The 27,921-nt window shown below is 35.7% G+C and overlaps 1 protein-coding gene across 2 annotated transcripts in view; it reads right to left on the reverse strand.

Moving 5' to 3' along the window:
- DARS1 (aspartyl-tRNA synthetase 1) overlaps positions 1-27,921 on the reverse strand; it is a 57,875-nt gene that overhangs the window by 23,127 nt on the left and 6,827 nt on the right. For both annotated transcript variants that reach the window (XM_036123362.2, XM_036123363.2), the window contains exon 4: positions 17,696-17,798. In XM_036123362.2, the coding sequence (XP_035979255.2) occupies positions 17,696-17,798 (103 nt within the window). The remainder of the gene's footprint in view (positions 1-17,695; positions 17,799-27,921) is intronic.

Here is a 27,921-nt window from a genome sequence, read left to right on the forward strand (position 1 = left end):
ACAATTTTGTGCAACCACCACCACTATCCATTTCTAGAACTTTTTCATTATGCCAGAAACTCTGAACTCATTAAACAATTAACTCTGCACTCATTCCAACTTCCTCCCACCCCCACCTCAGCTCCTGGTAACCTCTATTCTACTACTTTCTGTCTCTATGAACTTAATTACTCTAGGTACCTCAAGCATGTGGAACTGTAATATTTGTCCTTTTGTGTTTGACTTATCTCACCTGGCATAAAGTTTTCAAGGTTCATCTATATTATAGCTTGTATCAAAACTTCATTCCTTTTTAAGGCTGAATAATATTTCATTATATGTACATAATACATTTTGTTTATACATTCATCTGTTGATGGACATTTGGGTTGTTTTAGGTTATTGTGAAAAATGCTGCTTTGAACAATAGCATAACAAATATCTGTTTGAGTTCCCACTTTCAACTCTTTTGGGTATCTATCTAGAAGTGGAATTGTTGGATCATATGATAATTTTATGTTTAACTTTTTGAGGAACTGCCATATTGTTTTCCAGAGCAGCAGTACCATTTTACATTTCCCACCAGCAATGCATGAGGGTTCCAATTTCGCTACATCACTAATACTCATTATTCTTCCTTTTTTTGGGGGGGGGTAATAGTCATCCTAATGGATATGAAGTGATATCTCGTTGTGGTTTTGGTTTGCATTTCCCAAATGACTAGTGATGTTGAGCATCTTTTCACGTGCTTATTGGCCATCTATATATTTTCTTTGGAGAAACGTCTATTCAAGTCCCTTGCGCATTTTGGAATTGGGTTGTTGTTGTTATAAGTTATCGGAGTTTTTACATGTTCTAGATATTAATCCTTTATCAGATATATGATTTGCAAATATTTTCTCCCATTCTGTGGATTGTCTTTTCACTCTCTTGATAGTGCCCTTTGATGCATAAAATGTGTTAGTTTCAATGAAGTCAAATTAATCTAGATTTACTTTCGTCACTTCTACTTTTGGTGTTGTATCTAAGAAATCACTGCTAAATCCAATGTCATAAAGCTTCTGGCCTATGTTTTCTTCTAAGAGTTTTATAGTTTCAGCTCTTATATTTAGGTAATTGATCTGTTTTTTAAAAAAAAGATTTTATTTATTTGCCAGAGAGAGAAAGAAAGAGAGAGCACAAGCAGGGGGAGTAGCAGGCAGAGGGAGAAGCAGGGTCCCTGCTGAGCAAGAAGCCCAATGCGGGATTCAATCCCAGGACCCTGGGATCATGACCTGAGCCAAAGGCAGATGCTTAACTGACTGAGCCACCCAGGCGTCCCGGTAATTGATCCATTTTCAGTTAATTTTATATATGGTGTACGGTAAGGTCTTTGGCATATGGATATCCGGTTTTCCCAGCACCATTTGTTGAGAAGACCATCCTTTCCCCATTGAAAGGTCTTGGTACCCTTGTCAAAATTCCGTTGGCCATTTAAGCCAGGGTTTGTTTATGTGCTCTCTCTTCTATTCCATTGGTTTATATGTCTATTTTCTTTTTTTTTTTAAGATTTTATTTATTTATTTGAGAGAGAGAGAGAGAGAGAGCACATGGGGGGGGAGGGTCAGAGGGAGGAGCAGACTCCCTGCTGAGCAGGGAGCTTGATGCGGGACTCGATCCCGGGACTCCAGGATCATGACCTGAGCCGAAGGCAGTCACCTAACCAACTGAGCCACCCAGGCGCCCTATATGTCTATTCTTATGTTAGTATCACATACTTTTGGTTACTATAGTTTTATAGGAAGTTTTGAAATCAGGGAGTGCAAGTCCTCTAAATTTGGTTTTTTTTTTCTCAAAACCGTTTTGGCTGTTCTGGGCCCCTTGAGAGTCCACATGAATTTTAAGATGGATTTTTCTATTTCTGCAAAAAATGCCATTGGGATTTTTGAAAGGGATTGCACTGAATCTGCAGATGGCTTTGAGTAGTCTTACCATACTGCAGAATTTAAGATGGTTTGTTACACAGTAGTTTTTTTGCAATAGCTGACTAATAATACAATCGTAAGTTTAAAAACATAAAATTAAAAAAAAAAATGCTTGAGTTCAAAGCGATCATCTGATCCTAAAAAAGGACTCTGAAATAAGTGAAAGTTTATTTGTACTTATTACATACACACTGGAATCCTCCAGTATGTATTATGCATTGTAAAGGGATTTAAAAAAGATATACAAAATCTGACTATGAAATATTAGGCTTGATTTAATATCAAACACAGCAGAATTTACCCATTCAAATGAATACTGCCCTCTTCAAAGTGACTTTCAGGGAAAGGTTGTAGGGACTCTAAATGTGTTTCAAAATTAGCACTGCCTAAAACAATCTTAAAACAACTTATCTGGAATTACCTCTTGGTTTTGTCACATAAATTATTTTTTGAGGGGCCAATCTCATTTATACCTATTGTTTACTACTTGTCAGAAATGCCGACGACCATGACGGAATTCTGTGTGGGGGATAAAAGGAGAGCCCCTCCAAAAAAGAAAAATCAAAAGAGAGTGGCATTAGAGATGCAAGGAAGCAACATGTTTCAAAAAGGAGAGAATAATATATCAGCTATAGGGTTAATATAGAGATTAACCTTACATATAGGATTAATACAGATAGATTAATTAATATATCAACTATAGGTTGACTGTCTCCAAACATTTCTGATAATTTGATATACTCTATCAGTAAAAAAAATTGGAGGGTATGTACCCCAATGTGTATATAATTTATTTTTTTCAGATTTTATTTATTTGAGAGAAAGAGAGAGAGAGAGAGGGAGAGCACGTGTACAAGCAGGGGGAGACTGCCTGCTGGGCAGGGAGCCTGATGCAGGGCTCAATCCTAGGACCCTGAGATCATGACCTGAGCCAAAGGCAGCCACTTAACTGACTGAGCCACCTAGGCACCCATATTTTATTTATTTTAAAATTATATACATGTAATCCTAAGCGTAAGTATTACCCTTAGACAAACATAAAATCAGGGTAAGGTTCATAATTAGCAATAGTGAATGCAGATTCATACTTTACGAGTCTTCCTGGTAATTCCTTATTTGGAAGCAATGACATCTTGTCCAATCTTATTAGATTCTCCCTTGCCCTTCTTTCTCACACACACACACACACACACACACACACACACACACAAAGCAGTGCAGAACCTGGCTGATACAAAGATCTGTAAGAGTAGAAGTGTCAGCATTAACATTTCTCATACGTGCTTATGTTTTAAATTTCATCCTCAATCTGTGGTCTTTATATAAAAATATAATTTTTAACTTTAACAACTGGTATTCAAATTAACTGTAGCCCTTTATAGGAGTCACTATAACTTTAGCTTGAAACTTCATTTTTTTTCTCCAAATTTTTAAATTAGAAAAAAATGGAACGAAGACCACTGAAGGAAATATTACAGATCACTTAACCACTTGGACCTTAAACTTGCTACTCCTTCTTTCTTTTTTTTTCCTTCTAGCTTGAAACTTTAAACACTGTTTACATTCACTGTACTCCTTAACAGCAGTCAATACAAAAAAGGCCTCTATGGCTGCCTTTAAAAAAATTTTGTCTTTACAAAACTCAACCATAGGGCGCCTGGGTGGCTCAGATGGTTAAGTGTCGGCCTTCGGCTCAGGTCATGATCCCAGGGTCCTGGGATTGAGTCCTGCATCGGGCTCCCTGCTACTTGGGAGCCTGCTTCTCCCTCTGCTTCTCTTTCTCTCTGTCTCTCATGAATAAATAAATAAAATCTTTAAAAAAAAAAAAAAACTCAACCATAACTAACACAAGATTACTGTGTTCATTACTTTAAAATGGCACTAAATAAAAAATAATTTTAAAAAGAAAAAAGAGATGACTTCTTCTCTTAACTCAAACACCAGCTACTAAATATTAGAAAGTTAATGTCAACGTAAGACGGAGATCCAGAAACACAGGCCTGGATAGGTATCCCATCTTCCTGCTTCCAGACAAATTTCATTTAAAGACCACAAACCATTTTGGACACACAATTAAGAACCTCTTCTTAAAGATCTCTAGGGAATGAGATGTGCCAACCTTCCTATGTAACTCATTTAGTTGCTTCATTTTTATATGCATTCAACCATGAGAAAATTGATCTTTCCAACAAACTGATTAAAATAACGTGTCGAAGAGTCCTGTGGCACTTAAATCCAATTAGTGAGTCAACTTTTCAGATTAGTATATTGATGAATTGGATATTCCTAGGAAAGATAAGTGGGGAAAACAACTGACCCTATTATTAAGTGCCAATGTTGCTCTTAAGGAATACACTCAAAAGCTAGAAACTGCTAGCGGTACAATCTAGTTAGTAAGGCAAAGATAAGCACCTCAGATTTAATATCTAAAGTAAATGCTAAGATAGTTATCCACTTAAGATATTAAAAGTGACCTCATATTTTGCCTTTTAAATGATTGGGAAACCCCAGCTGGAACTATCTGATTTGATATTTTTAATAGTGGAGTCCTTGCTTTTTTCCACCTGGTATATGGCCAGAGGGAATAGACTTAAATGTAGGGACTCATGGAATTAACATATAAATACCATTATTTCTGCCACTTTGTTGCGTAGGAGTTCACATGTTTTAAATGTCCAGTCTCTTAGGGTAGCACTATTCAAAATGGAAACACCTTGAGAATAAACAAACAGTCCTTAGGCACTCCTCTAAAGATAATCGCAAGCATTTCACAAATAAGAACTAAGACAAAATGAAAATTAACTGAGGATTAGAAATGGCCTTTTTCTCATGGACATATTTCTAAGCATGCTATTTTCCAAACCAAAGACTCTAGCAGAAAGGGTGGTTAGCTGACTCACTAACTAAGCTGCTACCTTTCCAAAGTGAATGTATTAGTAAATATTCATTTGAATTACTCATGCTTTGCTGGTCCTCAAATTTCTAAAGTAAGCTAAAAACATCTATAAGTAAGGATTTTTGCTTCATTTAAATAAGTAACAGAATCCACCAGAATTTATATGTTGCTGTTCATGTGTTGTTTTTAATCATAATACAAGGCTGATGATATATTGAGCAATACAAGTCATAGTGTTTTCCAAATTTTTCTTTTCTAATTATAATTGTAGTTAGAAACCAAGGGATGAAGAGGAATGAGATACTGAAGAGTTCAGTGAAACAATGAAAACAGGGGGCAGCCTATAAACCTCTATTTTCATTATAAAGTAGAATACATTCCACTAGGTCCGGCTTAGAATAAAAATCAACTGTTGTGCCACAAATACACAATATACTCCTTAACCTCGTTGTTAGATTATGGGATCAGGAGTCTATGGGGCGTTCACATTCCAGGGCAAAAGAAAGGGGAACAGTGGGTAAGGATGCAGTGTGGGTAGTTCTGGGAATGGAACTGGCTTGTATAAGGTCAGATGAGGACAGAAAAAGTAGGACAAAAAGGGGAGACTGGTAAAAAGACCAGAAGTCTTGATGAGGTCCAACAGAAGATTAGGAGGCATGGGACAGGTAAAAAGTTGGAAATTATGGTTAGAGAGAATCGCCACTGGAGTTTAAAATTAAGTTCTAAGGACCGAAATCCAAGTGACGGCCCCAGGAGTGAGTTATTAAAATGAATAGTGAAGCTAGTGGAGGAGAAGTAAGGAATTTTAAGGCCAAGCTATTCCAAATGAATACCTAAAGACATTTAGCATGAGATGATTTGAAATGAGAGGAATACAGTACTATCAGCCAGAAAAATAAAATGGCTTTGAGTAAAATATCCTATTTCATTCAGTCTTTGGAACTCCATGAACTCAAAAGGCTAGAACTTCTCTCCAATTTACTCAGCACAGATAAGCTTAGGTGATACTGCTAGCTGCCTATTCAAACCCACTCTCCTTGTCTTCATGGCTAACAGAGCCCCACTCCCATTCAGTATCCACTCTATCTGGCAAAGTGCTCTAAGAGAAGGTGAGCCCATCACAGGTCCAGAGAGTGGGTCGTGTTTAGTCCCAGCCCATCCTGGGAATTTAGTCCAGATTGACAGTGTCATTTCCACATAGTATCTCAAACCGGAAACTCTGAAGTAATTTTCCACTTCTTTCTTTTCCTCACCCCCACACATCAGCAGTCAGTAAACAGATAAGACTCATGTTTTTACCTACTCACTGGGCAAACATGGTTATCTCTTAAGAGTACCATCAGTTTTGCTATAATACTTGTTTTGAAAATGTGAATTCCAACACAATTGATACATTAGGTATCAATTGAAGAATAATGAGAAGTTTATGCTACCTATGCCAGACTTCATCAGTTGAGAAACACAAGGTCAATATAGACAACTGTACTCAGGTGAACTCAAAACACATACACCTCAAACATCTATCTATGTTACATGCCACACCTATCCACATCTGGCGGTACAATTTTCCTTTAGCTTTCAGCCAGCCTTCCTTCCACCCACTTCACAATAATCTACAAGCTGTAACTCTCTGCCACCCATTTCCACAAGGAAACAGCATGTTTTTAAAATTTTTATTTATTTGAGAGAGACAGAACAAGAGCATGAGCAGGGTTGTGGGAGGGTCAAAGGGAGAGGAAGAAGCAGACTCCCCGCCAAGCAGGACACCCGATGCGGGGCTCGATACCAGGACCCCAGGATCATGACTGACTGAGCCACCCAGGTGCCCAAACATCATGTTTTGATTTGTTATGATTTCTCTTCTATGTAGAATCTAAAAGAAAACCAAAACGAACAAACGGCAAAATCAGACCTATAAATACAGACCTATAAATATATCAGAGCACACTGATGGTTGCCAGACAGGAGAGGGATGGAAGGACAGGCAAAATAGGTGAAGGGGAGTGGGAGGTACAGACTTCCAGTTACAGAATGAGTAAGTCATGGAGATGAAAGGTATATATATAGTCAGGGAACATAGTCAATGGTATTGTGATAGCACTGTATGGTAAGAGATGATAGCTACACTTGTGGTGAGCATAGCACAGAGCTGTCCAGTTACTATGCTGTACACCTGAAACTAATGTAACATGACATGGTGTGTCAACTATACTTCAATAAAAAAAATAAAAATGTGATACTTACTGTAGTATTATTTATGTATTTCTCAACCATTCAAGATGTATCAAGCTATTCTACCTATATTTAAAAAAATTAGGTTATTTTTAAAAAATTATGTCACTGATGACCATTGTGCTACTAATCCATTTTCCATATAAACGTTGAGGTTTTTACTGCATAATTTTGCACAGCACATGATTTTTAGGAAAGCATCTGTTATGTTACAGCAGAACTGAATGATTATTAGCTCTACTTTATAAAAAGTTAACCCTAAAGGACAACCATATTGTGACTGCCCCAACATCTCCTCCCTTGCTGACAACAGAGCAATTCTGAGAGGATTTTTGTTTGTACAAGTGTGTAACAAAAGCGATGAGTTAAGGAATAGCATCGGTTATCCAGCCAAACTCTTTCATTTCCTTCCTGAGTCCAGAATCTTAGTAAACGATAAATTCTTTTTTTATATTCAGAATTTGTGGACTTATTTTCCACATCAATTGCATACACGGTTGCTTTGTTGATTGACTCTGTTTTACTACTCACAAGAGTGCTAAGAATGTGCAAGATGCACTGTGTGGCAATGTTGATGATGATAAGAAAAAAAGACAAAAGGTTAAGTAAAAGTAGATGCAGTTATTAAATCTGCCTAGTGAATTTTAGGTTTCATGTTTATAATTATAGCTATCAAATATTTTTCATATTGAAATTATTCAAGAAAAATAATTATCTTTGCAAACACAAACTCTTTCATTTCTCCCCCCACGCCCAACGCTCCCCACCCCTGCTGTTTCCATTTTAATAGCATGCTTTTTAACAATGGGGTGACTCCTTAGGAAGCCAACTACTGCTTTATGGTAGAGGAGACAAGTTCACTAGTATTAATGATAGCTAGAAAAAAAATTTTAATTTCTCCTTTGGAACTGTTTTTAGCATTAACTTATGACTCAACATAAAAATATTTTTATTACTTTATCATCAGTTATACTTTTAAAACCAAAATTATTATTTTTAACCAGTTTTGGTTTTCAACTCGGGCAAGTATCTAAAAGTCATTATCACCATCAGGAAACAAAACAGGTATCTATCTATCTATCTATCTATCTATCTATCTATCTATCATCAATCAACTATGTATCAGAATAAACTACACACTGGAGAAAAGATACTGTTTAGGCAAAAAGCATTACTTTGAGACCGAAAGCATTTCCCAGGCATGAATATATTTCAATAACAGTAAGGTTGTATTCTAAGTGAGCTATATTATGGAGGGCTTTGAACTACTATCATTAGACTATCTCAGAGAAATAGGATGACATAGGAGGAATGTGAGCCCTAGAGTCAGAGACCTTACACTTAGTATTTAAATTTCAATTTCCTCAGCTGTAAAAATGAAGACATAAAAAAAAACAGTCTATTATCTCATAGCGCTGCTCTGAGGATCAAGGGCAAAGTACAAGTATGGCATTTTGCAGCTTCATATTTAGTGTATAGGAATATTTAATTATTACTGCTGCTATTGTTATAAGCAATAATATTAATAATGTTGCTGTTATTTGCCTGTACATCAGACTCTGATGCACTGCATCCCAATAAGTATAAAATTCATGCTAGACACTGGAAAGCTCAGCAAGATAAAGGAAGGGCAGGCACTATAATGAATTTTAATTATAGATTGTTTCTTAAACATTTTTTTTGTTTCTTAAAAATAATATTTCACATGTAATAAAAGTCCAGGGGTGTATGTGGGGGGGGTGTGTGTGTGTGGGCAGGGGCTTCCTTCCATGGTCTTTCATCAAAGAAATATATGTCGCCAGTTAACAGAGGTCACTGAAGAGTATCCCATCATTATTCATATAATCTGCTCAATACATTCAAGATAATGATGGAAGGTTAATAGCATAACCTTTGTATGAACAGTAGTTTTTACCTTTTATTTCACATTATTTTAGGTACCACATACTTAAGCCCCTCAAAGTGCTTCTACCAAATATCCTGTCACAGTAAAGGCCTAAAACATATTTAGAAATCCTATATATGAATATATGCTAATTGTTACCTGTTCATAGTAGGGATAAACCTGGGAGTTGGATGAAAGCTAGGTCATGACTACAATTACAATTTTAGGTAGTCCTCAGCTCATATTTTTCAAAACCATTCCCATTTTATTCCTATCTATCCTCTGCTCCCTCCGCCCCAAATCAATAATGGTGAAAAAGACACTATTTTAAGCTTTTCTTTTTTGCATATTTACATATTCTAATATCAACAGAATATCAACAAAAACTATTAAAATTTTAACACTTCCAGAAACTTGAGTATTAAAAGTTTATAGCAAAAAACAGCAACAAATTTGTTAGCTTTCTGGTTGTTAAAAATAATTTCTTGAATCTTAACCATACTCAGTGAGAAGTGTGCCCCACAGATCTACATAACCACCCATATTCAAAATGAATAATTTGTAAATCTTGGGAAAGGTGTAATAAAAGATTTAAAAAAAAGGATAGACTATAAAGTTGCTACACACTAGTTTTTCAAGTAATGCACCAACATAAAGTGGAACAATGATGTAAATTAAATATACAATTCATTGAGGCAAAGAACTGAAAACTCCCAAACATGAGAAACCACATATTTGCCAGTTAAATCAAAATAGCATCTGAAAAGCATAAATTATGTAAGTTGTTTTAAAAATAACAAACCACCTTTTGATAATAAAAATCTGTATTCAATTCTTTTTTTTTTTTTTAAGATTTTATTTATTTGTTTGAGAGAGAGAATGAGAGAGAGAGAGAGAGCACATGAGAGGGGGGAGGGTCAGAGGGAGAAGCGATGCGGGACTTGATCCTTGGACTCCAGGATCATGACCTGAGCCGAAGGCAGTCGCTTAACAAACTGAGCCACCCAGGAGCCCCCCCCCCGCTTTTTTAAATGTAGTCTTTATGCCCAGCGTGGAGTCCAGCACGGGGCTTGAACTCACGATCCTGAGATCGAGACCTGAGCTGAGATCAAGAGGTGGATGCTTATCCCACTGAGCCACCCAGGCACCCCTCTGTATTCCAATTCTTTTTTTTTTTTTTTAAGATTTTATTTATTCATTCATGAGAGACAGAGAAAGATAGAGAGAGGGAGAAGGGAGCCTGACTCAGGACTCAATCCTCAGACCCTAGGATCAGGACCTGAGCCGAAGGCAGACACTCAACCGACTGAGCCACCCAGACACCCTGTATTCTAAATCTAAGGTAGGCACAACTTGGTTTATAGGTCAAATAACTTCTATTACAGTGAATCAGTACTATCACTCAATCTAGACTTTTATATTTCCCAGGCAAGTAGAAATGAAGATGTTTATTAAAAAAGGTTCTTGGGGCGCCTGGGTGGCTCAGTTGGTTGGGCGACTGCCTTGGGCTCGGGTCGTGGTCCCGGGGTCCTGGGATCGATTCCCACATCGGGCTCCCTGCTCAGCAGGGGGCCTGTTTCTCCCTCTCCCTCTGCCGTTCTCCTGCTCTCTGTCTGCCAAATAAACAAATAAAATCTTAAAAAAATAAATAAATAAAGAAGGTTCTTAGCTGTAAAGAATGAAGACCAGCATATGGTAAAAAAATTTATGAAGTCACATGGCTAGTTAGTGGGAAGCCAAGTTTCTGGGCTCTCTGGCCCTCTATTATTACACCCAGCTGCCCAAAGGTGGTTTGTAAAAATTAATGGTTTAATAAATCATCCTAGTAGTTCTAAGATGACTTATTTTGTGAACTCATTTGTCTTCACCAAACTCCAATAATGAGTTCAAAATAAACTAGGTAAAAAATTAAGTACTACTCAATATGGCACAGACCACTGGTTCTCAAACTACTACATGGGCTCTCTTTCATGGTATAAACAATGTCAGGGACCACTTTATTTGGTTTTATCATGTTACTTAAATACCTACAAATATAAAAGTAGTATGAATCCATATGCTTAAAGCCCTTAACTTTATTCTATTTTTTTAAGTTTTAATTTAAATTCTAGTTAGTTAGCATATAGTGTACTATTAGTTTCAGGTGTACAATATAGTGATTCAACATTTCCATACATCACCCAATGCTCATCACAAGTGTACTCCTTAATCCCCCATCACCTATTTCATTCATCTTCCTCACCCACCTCCCCTCTGGTAACCATCAGTTTGTTCTCTATAGGTAAGAATCTGTTTTCTTGGTTTGCCCCCCTCTCTTTTCTTCCCTTTGCTTGCTTGCTTTTTTCTTAAATTCCACAAATGAGTGAAATCATATTTGTCTTTCTCTGACTTATTTCGATTAGCAAAATACTCTCTAGCTCCATCCATGTTGTTGCAAATGGCAAGATTTCATTCTTTTTTATGGCTGAGTAATATTCCATTGGGTGGGTGTATGTATGTATATATATAAAATACATATTTTATATATATATCACATATATATACATATACTATATATATACTATATCTTTTTTTTTTTTTTAAGATTTTATTTATATACTTGACATAGAGCAAGATCAAGAGAGAGAGAGCACAGAGGAATGGTGAGAGCACAGAGGCAGAGGGAGAAGGAGGCTCCCCACTGAGCAGAAGCCCGATGCGGGGCTCAATCCCAGGACTCTGGGATCATGACCCGAGCCAAAGGCAGACGCTTAACCGACTGAGCCACCCAGGCGCCCCTATACTATATCTTCTTTATCCATTCATCAATTGATGGACACTTAGGCTGTTTCCATAATTTGGCTACTGTAGATAATGTTGCCATAAATATCGGGGCACATGTATCCCTTTGAATAGTATTTTTGTATTCTCTGTTTAAATACCTAGTAGTGTGATTGCTGGATTATAGGACAGTTCTATTTTTAACTTTTTGAGGAACCTCCATACTGCTTTCCATAGTGTATAGCCCTTATATTTTTGCGACAATTTATTGAGATAACATTCACACACCATACAATTTCTCATTTAAAGTGTAAAATTCAGTGTTTTTTTACAGATATTTACAGATTTTTGCAACCACAATTTTAGAACATTTTCATCACCATAAATAGAAATTCTGTACCCTTTAGCTATCACTCTCTTATCCCCTCATTCTTCCCCTAGTCCAAGCAACCACTAATGTACTTCCTGCCTATATTAGCCCTTAACTTTACATCAAAATGAATTTTAAAGGAAAATGAAAGCAAATATTAAAAATAACAAAATTCAAATAATATTAAAGTTTGCTAAAACTCAAATGCTGACATTAAAGTTATAGTCTCAGATCCAGTTCTATATTTAATCTGTTTCTGTATCTTTACTTTATTACCAGTAAGGTGAAGAACGTCTGCTCACAATTATATAACATGTTAAGTCTGAGGTTGATTTAGGACAATTAGGCCCCATAATTAACCCAAATACTGCAAATAGCAATCCAAGAATGATAATTTAAATAAAGTATCAGTTGATAATTTTATAAAACTATCTTGTTCATATGAAAGTTAATAATGTAGCATTGTTAACAGAAATTTGAATCAAATAGGTATCTAATCTGATAACTACTAGAACTGGAAACATTTTTCCTTGCATAGGAACTATTATATTGTTAGTGATCTGCTGTCTCTATATAGACAAAAATAGGATTCAATAAATCTGCTGGAATAGCACAGGCTTTTAAAAGTTAAGGATGCCTCTTAACTATTAAGTACCACCTGTAATCCAACTTGTTCTCAGCACGTGTTGCTATTCAAACCACAGTAAAATCATCATTAGTACAGAACATGGATATCGTCTGGCTTCAGCTAGCATGAACACAGCTGTAAATATGACAGTAAATGCTATATGAAAAGTACTGAATTCACACAGCAGTTTTCTGTTACAAGTTAGCATTTAAAATGACATGGAGGGGCGCCTGGGTGGCTCAGTCGTTAAGCGTCTGCCTTCAGCTCAGGTCATGATTCCAGCGTCCTGGGATCGAGCCCCACATCGGGCTCCCTGCTCCACGGGAAGCCTGCTTCTCCCTCTCCCATTCCCCCTGCTTGTGTTCCTTCTCTCGCTGTGTCTCTCTCTGTCAAATAAATAAATAAAATCTTTAAAAAAAAAAAAAAAATGACATGGAAAAATACCCTTACATAATAACTTTAAGATAATCACCGAAATGTACACTAAATTAAAAAAAAACAAACAAAAAACTTCCAGCCTCCTAAGAACATATATCTATGGACCCCAAAGAAATGAAAAGAGAAATGAATGACTGAGGATCATCAAAGACATGGGCTTAAGCTAAGTGACAAAGAATGAGGATTCAACGAATAAAAGCAAAACCTTTAAAATAAGAGGAAGAGAGGTCACTGCCCAATATGAAGACATATATGGCAAAGTAGTGGGAAATAACATTGTGGTGAGGGAATCAGTAGGCAGAATTAATATTGCACATGGTTGGAAACAGGAAGCCATTAAAGATTTTAGATAAAAATACCACTTGAAAATAAACTGGCAAGTATAGACTTAAGGAAGAGCAAGAAGAGCTTGTATAAATATTAAGTTTATATATGACTGGACTATTTTGTTCCAACCCAACTAACATGTGGCAGAAATTACAAAAAACAATACTAAAAAGAGAACCAAAAAAAAAAAAAAAAAGTCAAATGCCTTAGAAAACTCATTTGGAGAGACAAAAAGAAGATTTTACTCTCAAAAAAATTTTAGAAAATAACTATATGATTACTTTCATTCTAGTGTCATATCTGAAAATTATTCTTCATGCTTAAGACTATAGATAGTCCATGTGAGCTTAAGGGTTTTGCAGTATGGTATAATAATAATATGTGAGTATAACTGACCACAGCAAGTTATAAAAATACTTACTTTTCATCTTTTACTGTCAAGTAATTTCTTTCTAATGTTATTTATGATTTAACAATAACCTCACACCTTAGATTCTTGTTTTACAGAAATGCCAGCACTGCCAGAGCAAGTAACTTCAAAGATAAATGTATGACAGCTACCTTAATCTTTGTTTTCACAATGGAGCCAATGAACATCCATTTTATTTTTTAAAGATTTTATTTCTTTATTTGTGAGATAGAAAGAGAGAGAGTGAGAGCACAAGCAGGGGAAGCAGCAGGCAGAGGGAGAAGCAGGCTCCCTGCTGATCCCAGGACCCTGGGATCACGACCTGAGCTGAAGGCAGATGCTTAACCGACTGAGCCATCCAGGCGGCCCTGAACACCCATTTTAAATAAAATAGTTTATGTAAAGCCTAACTAGTAACGATAATTTTTAGGAAAAGGATTCTGAAAGATGAAGAAAAAAACCAACACAATTTTTTCCTAAAAAAGTTCTGAAAGTTCTTTAGAATTCATATTATAACCTCACTTGATTTATTATTATTCATGAAAGGAACAGGTAATTTTCAAAGGAAAATTTTTCTGTTCTTGATTTTCTTCTTTAAAAATTGGCACTTTGATTATAAGATCATACTACTGGCTTTCTGTCAGAAATGACATGTGCCTTAGACTATTACCAAGAAAGATCAGGATTTCAGAACTACCTGAGAAGTACAGTCTAAAGTAATGTAAAAAAAGGCAAGTTGACTGACCTATCAGCAGCATGAAATCATGTTCCTAAGAAAATTATCAACCAACCACAAAAATTAAAAACTCATCATTTTTACATGGGCGGACCTAGAGGGGTATTATGCTAAGTGAAATAAGTCAGACAAAGACAAATACCGTATGATTTCACTTTTATGTGGAATCTAAAAAACAAAACAAATGAACCAATAAAGAAGCAGAAATATACCCATAAATACAAAGAAAAAACCGGCAGTTGCCAAGGGGAGGAAGAATGGGAGGATGGGCAAAAAAAAGGTGAAGGGAGTAGGAGATACAGGCTTCCAGTTATGGGATGAGTTAAGTCACAGAGATGAAAGGTACAGCATAAGGAATAGTTAATGGTATTGTAATAGCATTGTATGGTGACAGATGGTAGCTACACTTGATGGTGAGCATAGTATAATGCACTGAGTTCCTGAATCACCATGTTGTACACCTAAACTAATATAACACTGTGTGTCAACCATACTTCAGTTAAAAAAAAAACAAACCTTTTTTGCCACAGAGTCTTAGTCATGAGAATCTTCCTCTTTCACAAGGTAGCGAAGTTATTAACACACTTACTCTTAATTACTCAGGCTAGATACTTTAACGTATGAGTAGTGCCAAAAATTAAATAATTAACCTAACTAAGTACCACATGTTAAGCCTATTGTATAAAATTGGCTTCATTCACTTGTATATAACCAAAGGCTTTATAATTTGCAACAGCTCTATTATGAAACCATCTTTTCCCACACATTACTAATTATATAAAGTCCATTTAATACATGTTCTTTGCTTAAAAAAAAAAAAAATCTGAGTCACAATTTAATTAAGCTGAATTACATCTAGATCTTGAGTTCTACTTCAGGATTATGAAATCCAGACTAATTTATCTAAATTCTTGCCTTGTCTAAGACAAAAATCTCACGTTATACTATATCATTTATATGAAGACCCTTCTTTAATTTATGTATTATGAGGACATTAGTGAACTAAATTCTATTTGGGAGACCATTTGCAAGTAGGTCTGCCAGCTAGTAAGCTTTGGTTGACCTCTCATATGGTCAATTGCTGTTAATCAAGTCGCAGAAGTTTGAGAAGACCCAAAGTAATAAGAAATAACTATTTGTGGACTACTTCTAAAGACATCAAATGAATTCACTGTCCTTTTGTCAGTAGGATATCTCTTAGTAAATACTAAGGGTAAGTGGGAATTTCAAAAGATTTTTATTTTTTATTTTTATTTTTAAAAAAGATTTTATTTATTTATTTGACACAGAGACAGAGACAGCTAGAGAGGGAACACAAGCAGTGGGAGCGGGAGAGGGAGAAGCAGGCTCCTGGCTGAGCAGGGAGCCCGATGCGGGGCTCGATCCCAGGACCCTGGGATCACGACCTGAGCCGAAGGCAGACACTTAACCGAATGAGCCACCCAGGCGCCCCTCAAAAGATTTTTAGACTAGAATATTTTCTTTAGGCATGTAACACTAAGGTTATAATGCAATTTAATGGAAACACACATTCTATATAAACTGTCAGCTTCATATATTAGTTTTCAGAACCAATTTAATACACAAAAGACAAAAGCCATAAGGTTATTTGCTGATTTGAAGTTGACTTTTTCCCAGTATTTTTCAGTACATTTAATATAATTTAGCATATACATCTATGGTTTCCAGGGGCTCTATTTATAGAAGGCTCTGTGTGGAAAGTTTATTTCTAGGGACCAAGTTTATCTATGTCCCATGTCACAGGACTGACCTTAAAAGGCTAGTTGACAATGTACCCCACAAGCACACACCATTATAGACCATGAGATGAAAACAGCAAACCTACTCACCAAAAGATACAGACAGAAGAGATAGAAGTCTCTGGGTAGTAGGATTGGGAGAGGGTGAGGTGGGACTACTGTACCAGTAATACAAATACTACTGAGTTCATCAGTGAACTGAGGTAATTAGTGGCTCTGGAGTTTTTAAACCAGAATACAGACACTGCTGTGGTACAATAAAACTAAATGTGATAAATAAATCTCTAAACCCATACCAGTTACTGAGCATCCACTACCTGTGAAACACTCAGGGAGTCAGGGAGGGCCCAAATATAAATTAGGATGTTAAACTAGATCGTTTTTTAGTTCCTTTCTAGTCCTAAAATTGATAATTCTTTCTATATTCACTCATCTTTGAAAGTATACAACTAAAGAACAGAGATAAAAATCAATCGAAAAATATAACATTTATCCTAGATTTAATTTCTTTTAAAAAACATTTATGCCTATGAAGTATGCTATTACTTAAAATATAAAGATCATCCATTTTTCCAAATCAGATACCTTGATCATTATCATGGAAATAAAATTTTGATTAAATTGAGAAAAACATACAAACAAAACTATCCACATTACCAACTATTATTACCTTAGAGCTACAGCATGCACAAGCACTACACTATCTCTATATCCTGCCTCTTGCAAACTTAATAAAACAATGCATTTCTACAGGAACTCTGAGCCAGACAGCAAGACTTGGGTGGGGGCGGGGGGGGAGTGGGTTGATTTTTACTTTTCTTTAACCCTTTTAATGTCAAAGTTAAAAGCTGTAAAATGTTATGACATCTGTTTTACCTCCTTTAGAAGGGAATCATTTGCAAAACTACACTCTCATTTTATATGCTTTTATTTTTCAGTTAGAAAACTTGTTGCTTAATACGCAAATCTCAAAACTGGGGGAGGGAGGAACTGAAGCTCAACAAACACAACAAAATAAAGTTGCTTTGCTATGTTGAGGCTGCCAGGCTTTTTGTTACTCTACTTGAAAGTAAATGTGACTTGTCTGTAGAGAGTGCTGCTTCAGCAGTTCCAAATGAATTTCAAGCCTGTGCTCCATATTTTCTCTTTTGTAAGTTTAATGTATTCAGCAATACTGAACTGACAATTTAAATAACTACATTTTTAAACAAACGAAGCATTGATGTTAATGTATGAAAATGGTCCAAACCCCTGGGAGTCTTGGTTCCCACCATTGTTTATTCTGACAACAGGATATAATTGCTTACTTACTTGGCAGCAAATTTAACCATCTGCTTGCTTGCATGGTCTCCCACCGCCACGAGTGCCTGGACATTAAACTGCTGCTGACGTAGGACTAAGAAACACTGCTTCCCTGAATAAGACAGAAAGAACACAAGTGTATTAAGGACACGCTACTTCAGGTTTTACAAAGAAGAAAAATGTTTCTCTACTTTAAAATTGAGCCAAAATTTACTATACTCATTAGGTACGTACATACATGTATCTGGCTTCCACGGCCCAAATACTCAGACTGTTGACAAGCTTTAAAGAAACCCAAGTTCCCACTATGAGTAACAAAAATGCTTTTAACATGTTTGTTATGAGAACATAGGCAAATCACCAATTCCAAAAAAAATATTATAAATCAGAAAATTATTCTGTCATTGCATTGATTAAACAAATTTCAAGTAACTTCAGATCACTTTCAACATTCATTCAAATAACAAGTGTATTCTTCAGGCAAAGGCACTGTGCTAACCACTATGGGATCTTCGATCATCAATGATGAAACCACAGAAGTGCTAATAAAGTGCTTAATATCAAGAACACAAGCATTCTGTGCAGGTGGTCCATTTTACTTCCCACCAAAGTACATTTTAAAGAGCACTTAGAATGACAGGCCAGTTTCTTCCATGTTCTATTTTCCTCTGTTTTCCTTTATCATATTCCTCATCTTTCATCCTTTATAAGAGTTTCGCATTTTCCTCTTCACTCCAAATATCTTTTTTTTTTTTTAAAAGATTTTATCTATTTATTTGAGAGAGAGGAAGAGAGTGAGCAAGAGAGCACAAGCTAGGGGAGTTGCAGAGGGAGAGGGAAAAGCAGGCTCCCCACTGCGCAGGGAGTCCAACGCAGGGCTCAATCCCAGGTCCCTAGGATCATGGCCTGAGCCAAAGGCAGATGCTTAACCAACTGAGCCACCCAAGTGCCCCTCCAAATAACTTACTTTGCATATAAAAGATCATTCCCTTTATCCTCTATAACCAGTTTTATTTTTACATATTCTGGGCCTCATGAGCCCCCCAATCTCTCCTCCTTTCATAAGGAACTGCCATTTCCTATTCTTAACCTTTTCAAAAATATTATTCTAATAGATTCAGTGACTCTTTATCCTTGTGACATCCTTTTCCTCCAAACCAGATTCTTTTTAAGTCTCTGATCAAGTTTTGGGAAATTAATTCCTCATAAAACAAGTTAAATCTTTATAAGACCACTTTTCTCATCAGATTGTTTTATAAAACATCAAAAGATTTCAGTTTTTAAAGTCCTTGCAAAAAAAAAGCAAAAATGCAAGCAGACTTAGTCATTACTTTCAACATATAGTGTTTTGAAACACAAATCAGACCACAATCATGAGTCTAAAAAAAAACTTGCAAAGTGCCAACAGAGACATAATTTATGGACTTCAGAGTAACATATGACTTACATATTTTTTTTTTAAAAGAGATTTTATTTATTTATCTGACAGCGAGAGAGAGACCGCGAGAGCAGGAACAGAAGCAGGGGGAGTGGGAGAGGGAGAAGCAGGCCTCCTGCGGAGCAGGGAGCCTGATGCGGTGCTCGATCCCAGGACCCTGGGATCATGACCTGAGCCAAAGGCAGATGCTTAACGACAGCCACCCAGGCACCCCATGACTTACATATTTTTAACCACCAAATATACATTTATTTTCCCTTTCCTTTGGACTATGATGCAGTCATAAAGTAAAATCTTAAAAACGAAAGTTACACGTACTAAACACATTCAAGGGGATTTTAAGATACTGAATGGATAAAGATTGTTACCGTGAAGAAATCTGCAGATGGATCAAAATGACATTATCCTGGGAACGACTGAAACCACAGAATGTTTGAGAAACCTTTAACAGAATGTTTCTGTGAAATGGAAGGGAATGTGATTTAGTAAATATTTTAGCTGCTCTAATAGGGCAGATAGGCAGCACAGACCTAGCTGCACTACAAAGCCATGCTGTGATGAACTCCAATGCTACACAAAAGACCTTGAGAGAGAAAGGAGCTCTAGAGGACTTACAAAAAGGGTTAGCACATGAAAATGTCTCTGGGTCAGCACTAGGGGGTAACAGTGTAAGGGTTGGTAAAGAGTAAAAGGTTTGAAATCAAAAGACCTAGGATCCTATCCTATCACTTCCTAGGAAGGGGCCTGAGGGAAAATTATTAAACTACTTTATGCTTAAGTTCTTCATCTGCAAAATGGAGAAAATAATAGTATGTCACTCATGGGGTTTTCTCCTACAATCTTGAGGATTATACAGGTAATATATTTAGAACTGTGACACACCCAATTAATGTTAAGTATGAATTAATGTTATTAATTAATGTTAATAATTATTAATAGCACCACTGCTACTGGCTACTTATTTGATTGACTACCATTCCTTTTTCACATTTGGATTACAATGTGCAACAACCATGCCAGGTGCTGGGAACACAAAGTAAATATTTGATAGACAATCATGATAGACTATTATGCGAAGAAGGTGATAAAACCATATAAAGTATAATCCCAATTTTGTCTAAGTATATTAATATCGTGCAGAGGAAAAAAAACAGCAAAATGTGAAACTGATTGGATAGAAAAAAACACCACAATGTGGCTACTAACAGATGTGAAATTATGGGAAATTATGCTGTTCTTCGTATTTTTTTTTTTCTCTGAACTTTCTACAGTAAGCATGTACTATTTTTCTAATCAGAAAAAATACTTTTTAAGGGAATAATACAGTCAGGGAGGTAGGTATAGAAGAAACGTAAGGGTTGAAAGGAAATCTTGGCCATCTTCAAGATTTAACACAAATAGTATGTAGAACCTGGTGAGTTCTAGGAGGCTAAATATAGAAGCAAATGTGCTCCCTAAGATTTGACCTCACTGCTAGGGAAAACAAATCAAGAAATCAGTGGTAATGGGTGGAGTGAAAATTGTTCACTGTTCTCTTTTAATGTTTAATGTGTTTATTGTATGTAATTCTAAATATTACACCTCTTATTTTTTAAAAAAGGAAACAGATGGAAGGGAGGGGATGAAGTAGTAAAACCAGCACCATGAGATATTATATAAACCTACAAGTAAAAATGTATCAGCACAAAAACATCCAGATTAATGCAACAGAAAAATAAACTCAAAATAGACCCTATTAGAGAAAAGAAATTCTAATTCTAGATAGAATTCAGAAAATTAAAAAAACCCAACAAATAAAAAACTGAGTAAAAAATGAAACTGAATATTAAACTGTACAAAAAAGGAGGGGAGACCTTTCCAAGTTTAAAAGTTACAGAATATCTATATACAAAAAAACTGAAATACTGGGAAAAATTATTTGCTGAATGACATAACCTATATGAGTTAACATCCTTAATACATAGAGATCATAAAGATTTATAAGTAAAGGACACTGAGATTCTAATAGGTAAATGGGCAATAAACTATAACAAATCATTTGAAAGAAAGAGAAAAAGCCTGAGTAGGTAAATATAAGGAAAAAAATGAAATGAAGGTAATTCAAGTTGAAGCAAACAATGATGACACATAATTTACCTCTCAAATTTAAAAATATGTAATGTTATCTAATGCTTGATAGAATTAAGTGAAAACCGTTCCTTCATAAGTTGCTGATGGCAAAGTAAAGTTGCATATGCTTTCGGAGAATCATTTGGCAATGGGCATTAAAAGCTTAAAATCGTTCTCTTTGCTTCAAGAAATTTATTTCTTAGAATGTATGTTAAGGGGGCACCTGGGTGGCTCAGCTGGTTAAGTGTCTGCCTGCGGCTCAGGTCATGATCTAGGGGCGTCCGGCTCCCTGCTCAGCGGGGAGTCTGCTTCTCCCTCTCCCTCTAACCTCCCCCCCATGCCCCGGTTCATGCTCTCTCTCTTAAATAAATAAAATCTTTAAAAAAAATGTATGTTAAGGAAATTGAGTATGGAAAGAGTCAAAGTGACAAAGATGTTCACAGCAGTATTACTTCTATAAAAGCACTGAAGCTCTATTATCACTCCATATTTAGGCAGTCTTTACTAGTGGAATGATCTACATGTGACTTTAATGCTATGGTTCCCAGGTTTTTGGTGTTCAAAGCACTTTCAAATACTAGAACCTTGATGGTCCACTCAAAAAGATTTTTAAAAGACTCAAAAAACCCACAAAAATCCAGTACTGGTTTCCTGGTAAGTAGACCTGTCTACTCAGACTACTTCTATCAAGTACTTTCAAGACCAAGTTCTTGGCTGTTCGTAAACAAAATTGTTCCTTCCTTGGCTCTGGTTGGTGATACACTGCACTGCATGACCTGCTTTGTTTTGCATTTTGCAAGGCACTATCTCATAGACATTGGTGAGTGATAATGGGGAGCAGCATGTGAACTGCCATACCTTTTATGTAAATTTAAAAAACAAAGAATATACCCATGCTTGTAAACCCATTTTTTCCTGGAAGGATACACAAGAAACAATGGTCATTTTGGAGGGGAAGAGATTGTGATGACATGGAGAAACTAGAATTGTGAGACTATTTTTCCTTTTATATCTTTTTTTTTTAAAGATTTTTAAATTTATTTTTGCGAAGAGAGAGAGAAAGTGAGACAGCGAGCATGAGCAGGGGGAGGGGCACAGGGAGAACCAGACTCCAGGCTGAGCAGGGAGCCCAATGTGGGACTCAATCCCCGGACCCCAGGACCATTACCCGAGCTGAAGGCAGACGCTTAACTGACTGAGCCACCCAGGCGACCTTTCCTTTTATATCTTTTTTGCACCTTTAGAATTTTAATTTTTACTATATCCATATATTACCTTTTATTCTAAGAAGCAAATATGTAATTTCTCACTTTAGCAAAAAAGTCCTCTCTGTGTAAGTTAGTATTGGAATTTTATAACAAAGACTAATCAACTGTTAAATATTTCTCATCTTTCTTCTTGGAACCCGCCAACCAGGAGACAGTTTATAGAAAGGAAGATAGAGTCAATGTTCAAAATAGCTGAATAAATTTGCTACTTTTGGATATTTTAAATTTAGCTCCTAACAGTTACGAATTTGTGTTGCATTTTGATTCTTAAGTTTTTAGAAGAGGCAGTTTATTTCTTAAGTTTACACAAGAGTCCTGTTCTGGAAAATGTAAAGTTTGATACCTTGTATAGCACCTGGTGCATTCTTTATTTCTAAGCTGAAGAACAAACACGGTCCTGGTCAGGACAAAAAGGCTCACCCTCATCTCCATTACGGTGATAGCTCAGTAATAAAGTGAGCTTTTGTGGGAGAATTACGTTATCCAACATGTGAGGCAATCTTATGTTTTCATCTCTTCCTACTGTCTTTTAGCTTGCCAAACTCCTGAATTCATTATTTAGATAATGTACCTTAACTTCCTAATACCCAACATTAACATTTTCCTTCATCATTTATGTTAATTCATTACCGAATAAAACAGCAATGACCTAAATATTCTAAAGTACTTTCCATTTGTTATTTCCCCTGAAATATTCTTGCATGAACATAAATTGAGGTCCTAAACTATCTGATAACCAAAATAAACTAGCTATTTTAGAAGTATAAGTAAGTTTTCAGAAAGGACAGTACTGAAGGAGAAGTATTTTGTGCCAATGACTTCAATGTAGTATATATAAAATGTGAAAGGAGTCACAGATATTTCAATTACTCTTTCAGTATGCAGGCTTCAGCTCATAAGCTTTCACAATCTAAAGAAATAAATTTTAAGTGTATCACTAAGAGTTCAAAATTTCTCATTGCTCCTGTATAAACCACTTGATTTTAGGGATAGGATACATAAATCTAGTAAGAAATCTGATTTAATTTTTAAAAATTTATGAAATACTACCCTTAAGAATATTTGTTATAATAAGTTGTGGTTTGGTTTTTTTTTTGACATAACAGGATTCTAGTTGTCATACTTCTGACACTATGATTTTGACACTTCCATTTCCTTATTTGTGGTTTTCTAGAGCTTTGCACTACTTGAAATTGCCAGCATGGGTTATTTCCCCCAAGTCCAGTTTTAATGTGTTAACTACTTTTGGAGTTAAGGCACCTGAATGCTTCCAAGTAAGTCATATTTACTGGCAATTTTTCCTATGTAAGGAAGAAGGGAGTAGCAGCAATCAGGGTTTTGCAAATTCAAACCATAAGACTCTATTTCTTTCTTTAGATAATCTACTTTTTATTTTTTTTTAAAGATTTTATTTATTTGAGAGAGAGAGAAAGAGAGAAAGTGAGCGCGCACAAGCAGAGGGAGCGGCAGGCAGAGGGAGAGGCAGGCTCCCCTCAAAGCAGAGAACTTGATGCCGGGCTCGACCCCAGGACCCCGGGGATCATGACCTGAGCCCAAAGCAGACGCTTAACTGACTGAGCCACCCAGGCGCTCCTAGATAATCTACTTTGGCAGAAATAAAAAACATTGATGATCATTATTGGTAACAATATAGAGAAAGTGGTACTGTCATATACTTTTGGGACTATTACCTGACCAGTTTTTTTGGAGGATAATCTGGTGTAAGAAATTTTAAATAAGCATACATATGCCCTTCAACCCAAGAATTTCACTTCTAGAGATCTACCTTGGAAAAATACTGCCTTATGTAGATCTATAACTAGTATCATGGAAAGATGTCCAAGAAACACTTAATTGAAAATTTAAAAAGTTGCAAAATAACATGTAAAATATATCATCTACGTAAAATAAGACAAGTTAAAAGTCACATGCACAAAACAAAAACCTATATGTGTGCATATGTGCATTAAAAAGAAAGATTTTTAGAAAGACACTGAACAAATTATTAGGAATTAACAGAAAGGCTGAGGCAGAGGATAGTGTGTAGAGAAGAAAAAAGGGAGTATCAATTCTGTATTCTCAGAAAAATTTATGTAAAGATATTGATGTATTACTTAGGTAACTTACAGCTTAAATACAGATACAAACATATATACAAACTTAAAAACAAAAAGATTTTCCAATAAAAAATTATGAAAACCAGATTAATGCAAAATTCCAAGGAAAAAAACACTGAAACTTAACCTAGTACTATACTAAAAGAATACTACCCACACCTTTGCCAAATTCAGTTTATTCCAAGAATCCAAAAATGGTTCAACATTAAGAAATCCAACTACTATAAATCATTACAATTACAAAGAGTTGATTCTTGTTATTTGTGGTAGTTATGTTCTATAAAGTCAGCATGAACAATGAATTTGCAAACACCAAACCATTTTTCCTAGGGGAAATACAAGGTTAGGTTCCCGTGAGCCTCTGGTCACAAAATTTTCACCAGTCCATCAATACATAACCTTGTTTTGTAGGTGTTTGTTTGAAGGCACACTCTTTAATATATATTGTTGATTCATTAACATTGAACTAACGGCCAACAGCACTGTAACTCATGCTTGAATGAAGCTTATCTAACACATGTATTTTCTAAGCAAGGCATAAGCCTTCTTGCACTTAGGGACACTAAAGTACTTTAGCACTATGCTTGGTGGCCACTGTAAACAGCCATATCACCAACTTTTACAAAGCACAAGACTATGAAGAATGTGGCATTAAATAGATTGTGAAAGAACACTTGTTCAAGAGAGCTGATACAAGAAGGCAGAGCTTCACTGTTTGACCTCAGCTGGGAACATGTGCATTGGGCGACTCAAGTGTTTTGCCTCTCTGCACATGTACATGTCTGGCATTTCTGTGAATGAGAGCGAAAGTGCTGCAGGTATTGATTTTGGGGTTACAACTACATTTTAGCAAGCAGGAGAATTTGCAAATACACAATCCATGAATAAAGAGGATCAACTACATTTTAATTTTTTATTATATGGAAAATCTCAAAAAACACAAAAGCAGAGAGATTAGTATATGAACCTCTATATAAATACACTCAATACAATTATATTTTGAGGGAAAAAAAACTGATGAAAAAAGGTCTAGTAAAATTTAACATCTATTCCTGATAACAGAAAATTTGGACTAGAAGAAAACTTCTTTTAATCTAGTCTTTAAACTTTGGCATTGTTTTCTAATGACATTTTATGCAGAACACCCAAAGTCATGAAATAACTCATCAGGAGTTTAAATCTCTGCTGTTTGAAAAATTCTTCATTGAGGGAATCCCCGTAGTACTGAAGAATCTACTAATCATTGCAAAGAGAAACAAAAAATGAGATAAACATTTGAAAGAAAAGGACAAGATCATTATTTGTAAATGATACCAATGTCTACCTACAATCCCCATGTACTTCAATAATTATCAACTCATGGACATTCTTGTTTCAGCTTTATCCCAATCCTCATATCCCTCTATTCCTATACTACTGTGAAGCAAATTTCAGCCACATTATTTCATCCATACATAATTCAGTATGGATCCCTAAGAGATAAGATCTTTTTAAAAATAACATTACCACAGTACAATTATCCCAACTTAAAAAAGAGTATTTTTTAACATCAAACATCCAGCCAATGTTCAAACTTCCAAGAGTCTCAAGTGTCCTTCCTTCCTTCATTTATTTAACTATATATTTAACTTCTGATCCAAATAAGTGACTGTTGAGAGATAAAATTCTTAAGTCCATCCCTCCCTTTTCAATTTATTTGTCTAAGAGATATGGTCATTTTTGCCCAGTAGTTTCCTATAGTCTAAATTTTGCTGATTGCATCCTCATTGTTACTTAACATATTCCTTTGTCCTATGTTTTTCCTATAGGTTGGTGGTTAGATCTAAAGGCTGCATGAGATTCAGGTACAATTTTTTTGGGCAAGACTACTGCATTGGGTGGTGTTGAATTCTTTCATGAATAGACATAAAATATTTCTGGTTGTTTCTCTATTGTGTCATTAGCAGTCACTGGTGATGAAAGCCTGGGTAATTTACTAGGGGCAAAATGATGAAGTTCTAACATACTTTTTTTTCATTTTATTAGATGGAATACCTCTCCAGCAACTTCCCCCTATCTACCATTTGGTTAGCCAGTGATACTCAACTCATTCAGAAATGGTACTTTCTCTTTAACAGTTTTCAAAATAATGAGCTTGTTTCATTGGTGACCAACCAGGTTTTGTTGCCTGTCTTAGCATTATTATAAATTTAAGGATTTAAAAATATCTGATGTGTTTCGATTCACTGCGGTTATCCTTACTGATACTCAAATTGTTCCATTTGGGGGATGGGTGCAAAGGGAAATATTCTTGGCTCAGGCCTACATGTAGCATGCATTGTATCTTTTAACTTGCTAAATAACTATGTTTAGGAAACATACAAAGGCTCCCAGTCTAATGGGAGAAAGACAAGTAAATGAAGGATTACAATACAATGTGGTTATCTTTTGGTAGAATAAATGGCCCAAACTTTCAGAAAGGCAAATCAACATTTTTGAAAAAATTAAAACTCCACCAGTTTTCTCAAAGTCCAACAGTATTCAGCTATTTGAGGGGGGAGTATATTGGAAGAATAGACAAACGTTTAGTTCTAGTGATCCTGAGAGTGAGATATACGTATATGTACATGAGATCTATGTATAAAATGGTGTACATTAATGCTATAATAAATATTTTAGAACAAGTAAGAAATGTAACATAGAATGTATTAGATATTACAGAAGTAATTAGCTCTGCTGGGGAGACTAAGTACCTTAGAAAACTACCACATTCCGTTCATATTCTACCAATTACTAGGAGTTCTTGGGCCTATCATTTGAAGCGTCAGTATCCTCATTTACAAAGTGGAATAACAAAGCCTGTTCTGCCTACTTCACAAATTTGTAGGGATTATCAAATGTGCAAAGTGTGTGAAAAGTATAAAATTATAAACTAATGTTAAGTGTCAATATTTTTAGACAATTTTGAACACTAGGCTAAGACAATTTTCTATAAGGAACAGGCCTAAGTTATCCTCATCTTTCTTCTTTGTTGTTAATGCTAAATTCTTAGTACTGCCTGACAGAACTTTCTACACTGACAAAAATATTCTGTATTTATGCTATATTTGGGAGCCACTAGCCATTGTGGCTATTAAATACTCAAAATACAGCTCGTAACTTGAACTACTGAATTTAAATTTAAATTTAAATAGTTAAAGGTAGCCAGTGGTCACTGTATTGGACAACCTGAACGTAGCCTTATTTCTTTGTTACCTATCTTGCTATCTAAATTAAATATTACAAATATAAGAATATTAACATATGAAAAGCTTCTCAAACATA

The sequence above is a fragment of the Halichoerus grypus genome, chromosome 4 (genome assembly GCF_964656455.1).
Source record: "Halichoerus grypus chromosome 4, mHalGry1.hap1.1, whole genome shotgun sequence".
Lineage (NCBI taxonomy): Eukaryota > Metazoa > Chordata > Mammalia > Carnivora > Phocidae > Halichoerus > Halichoerus grypus.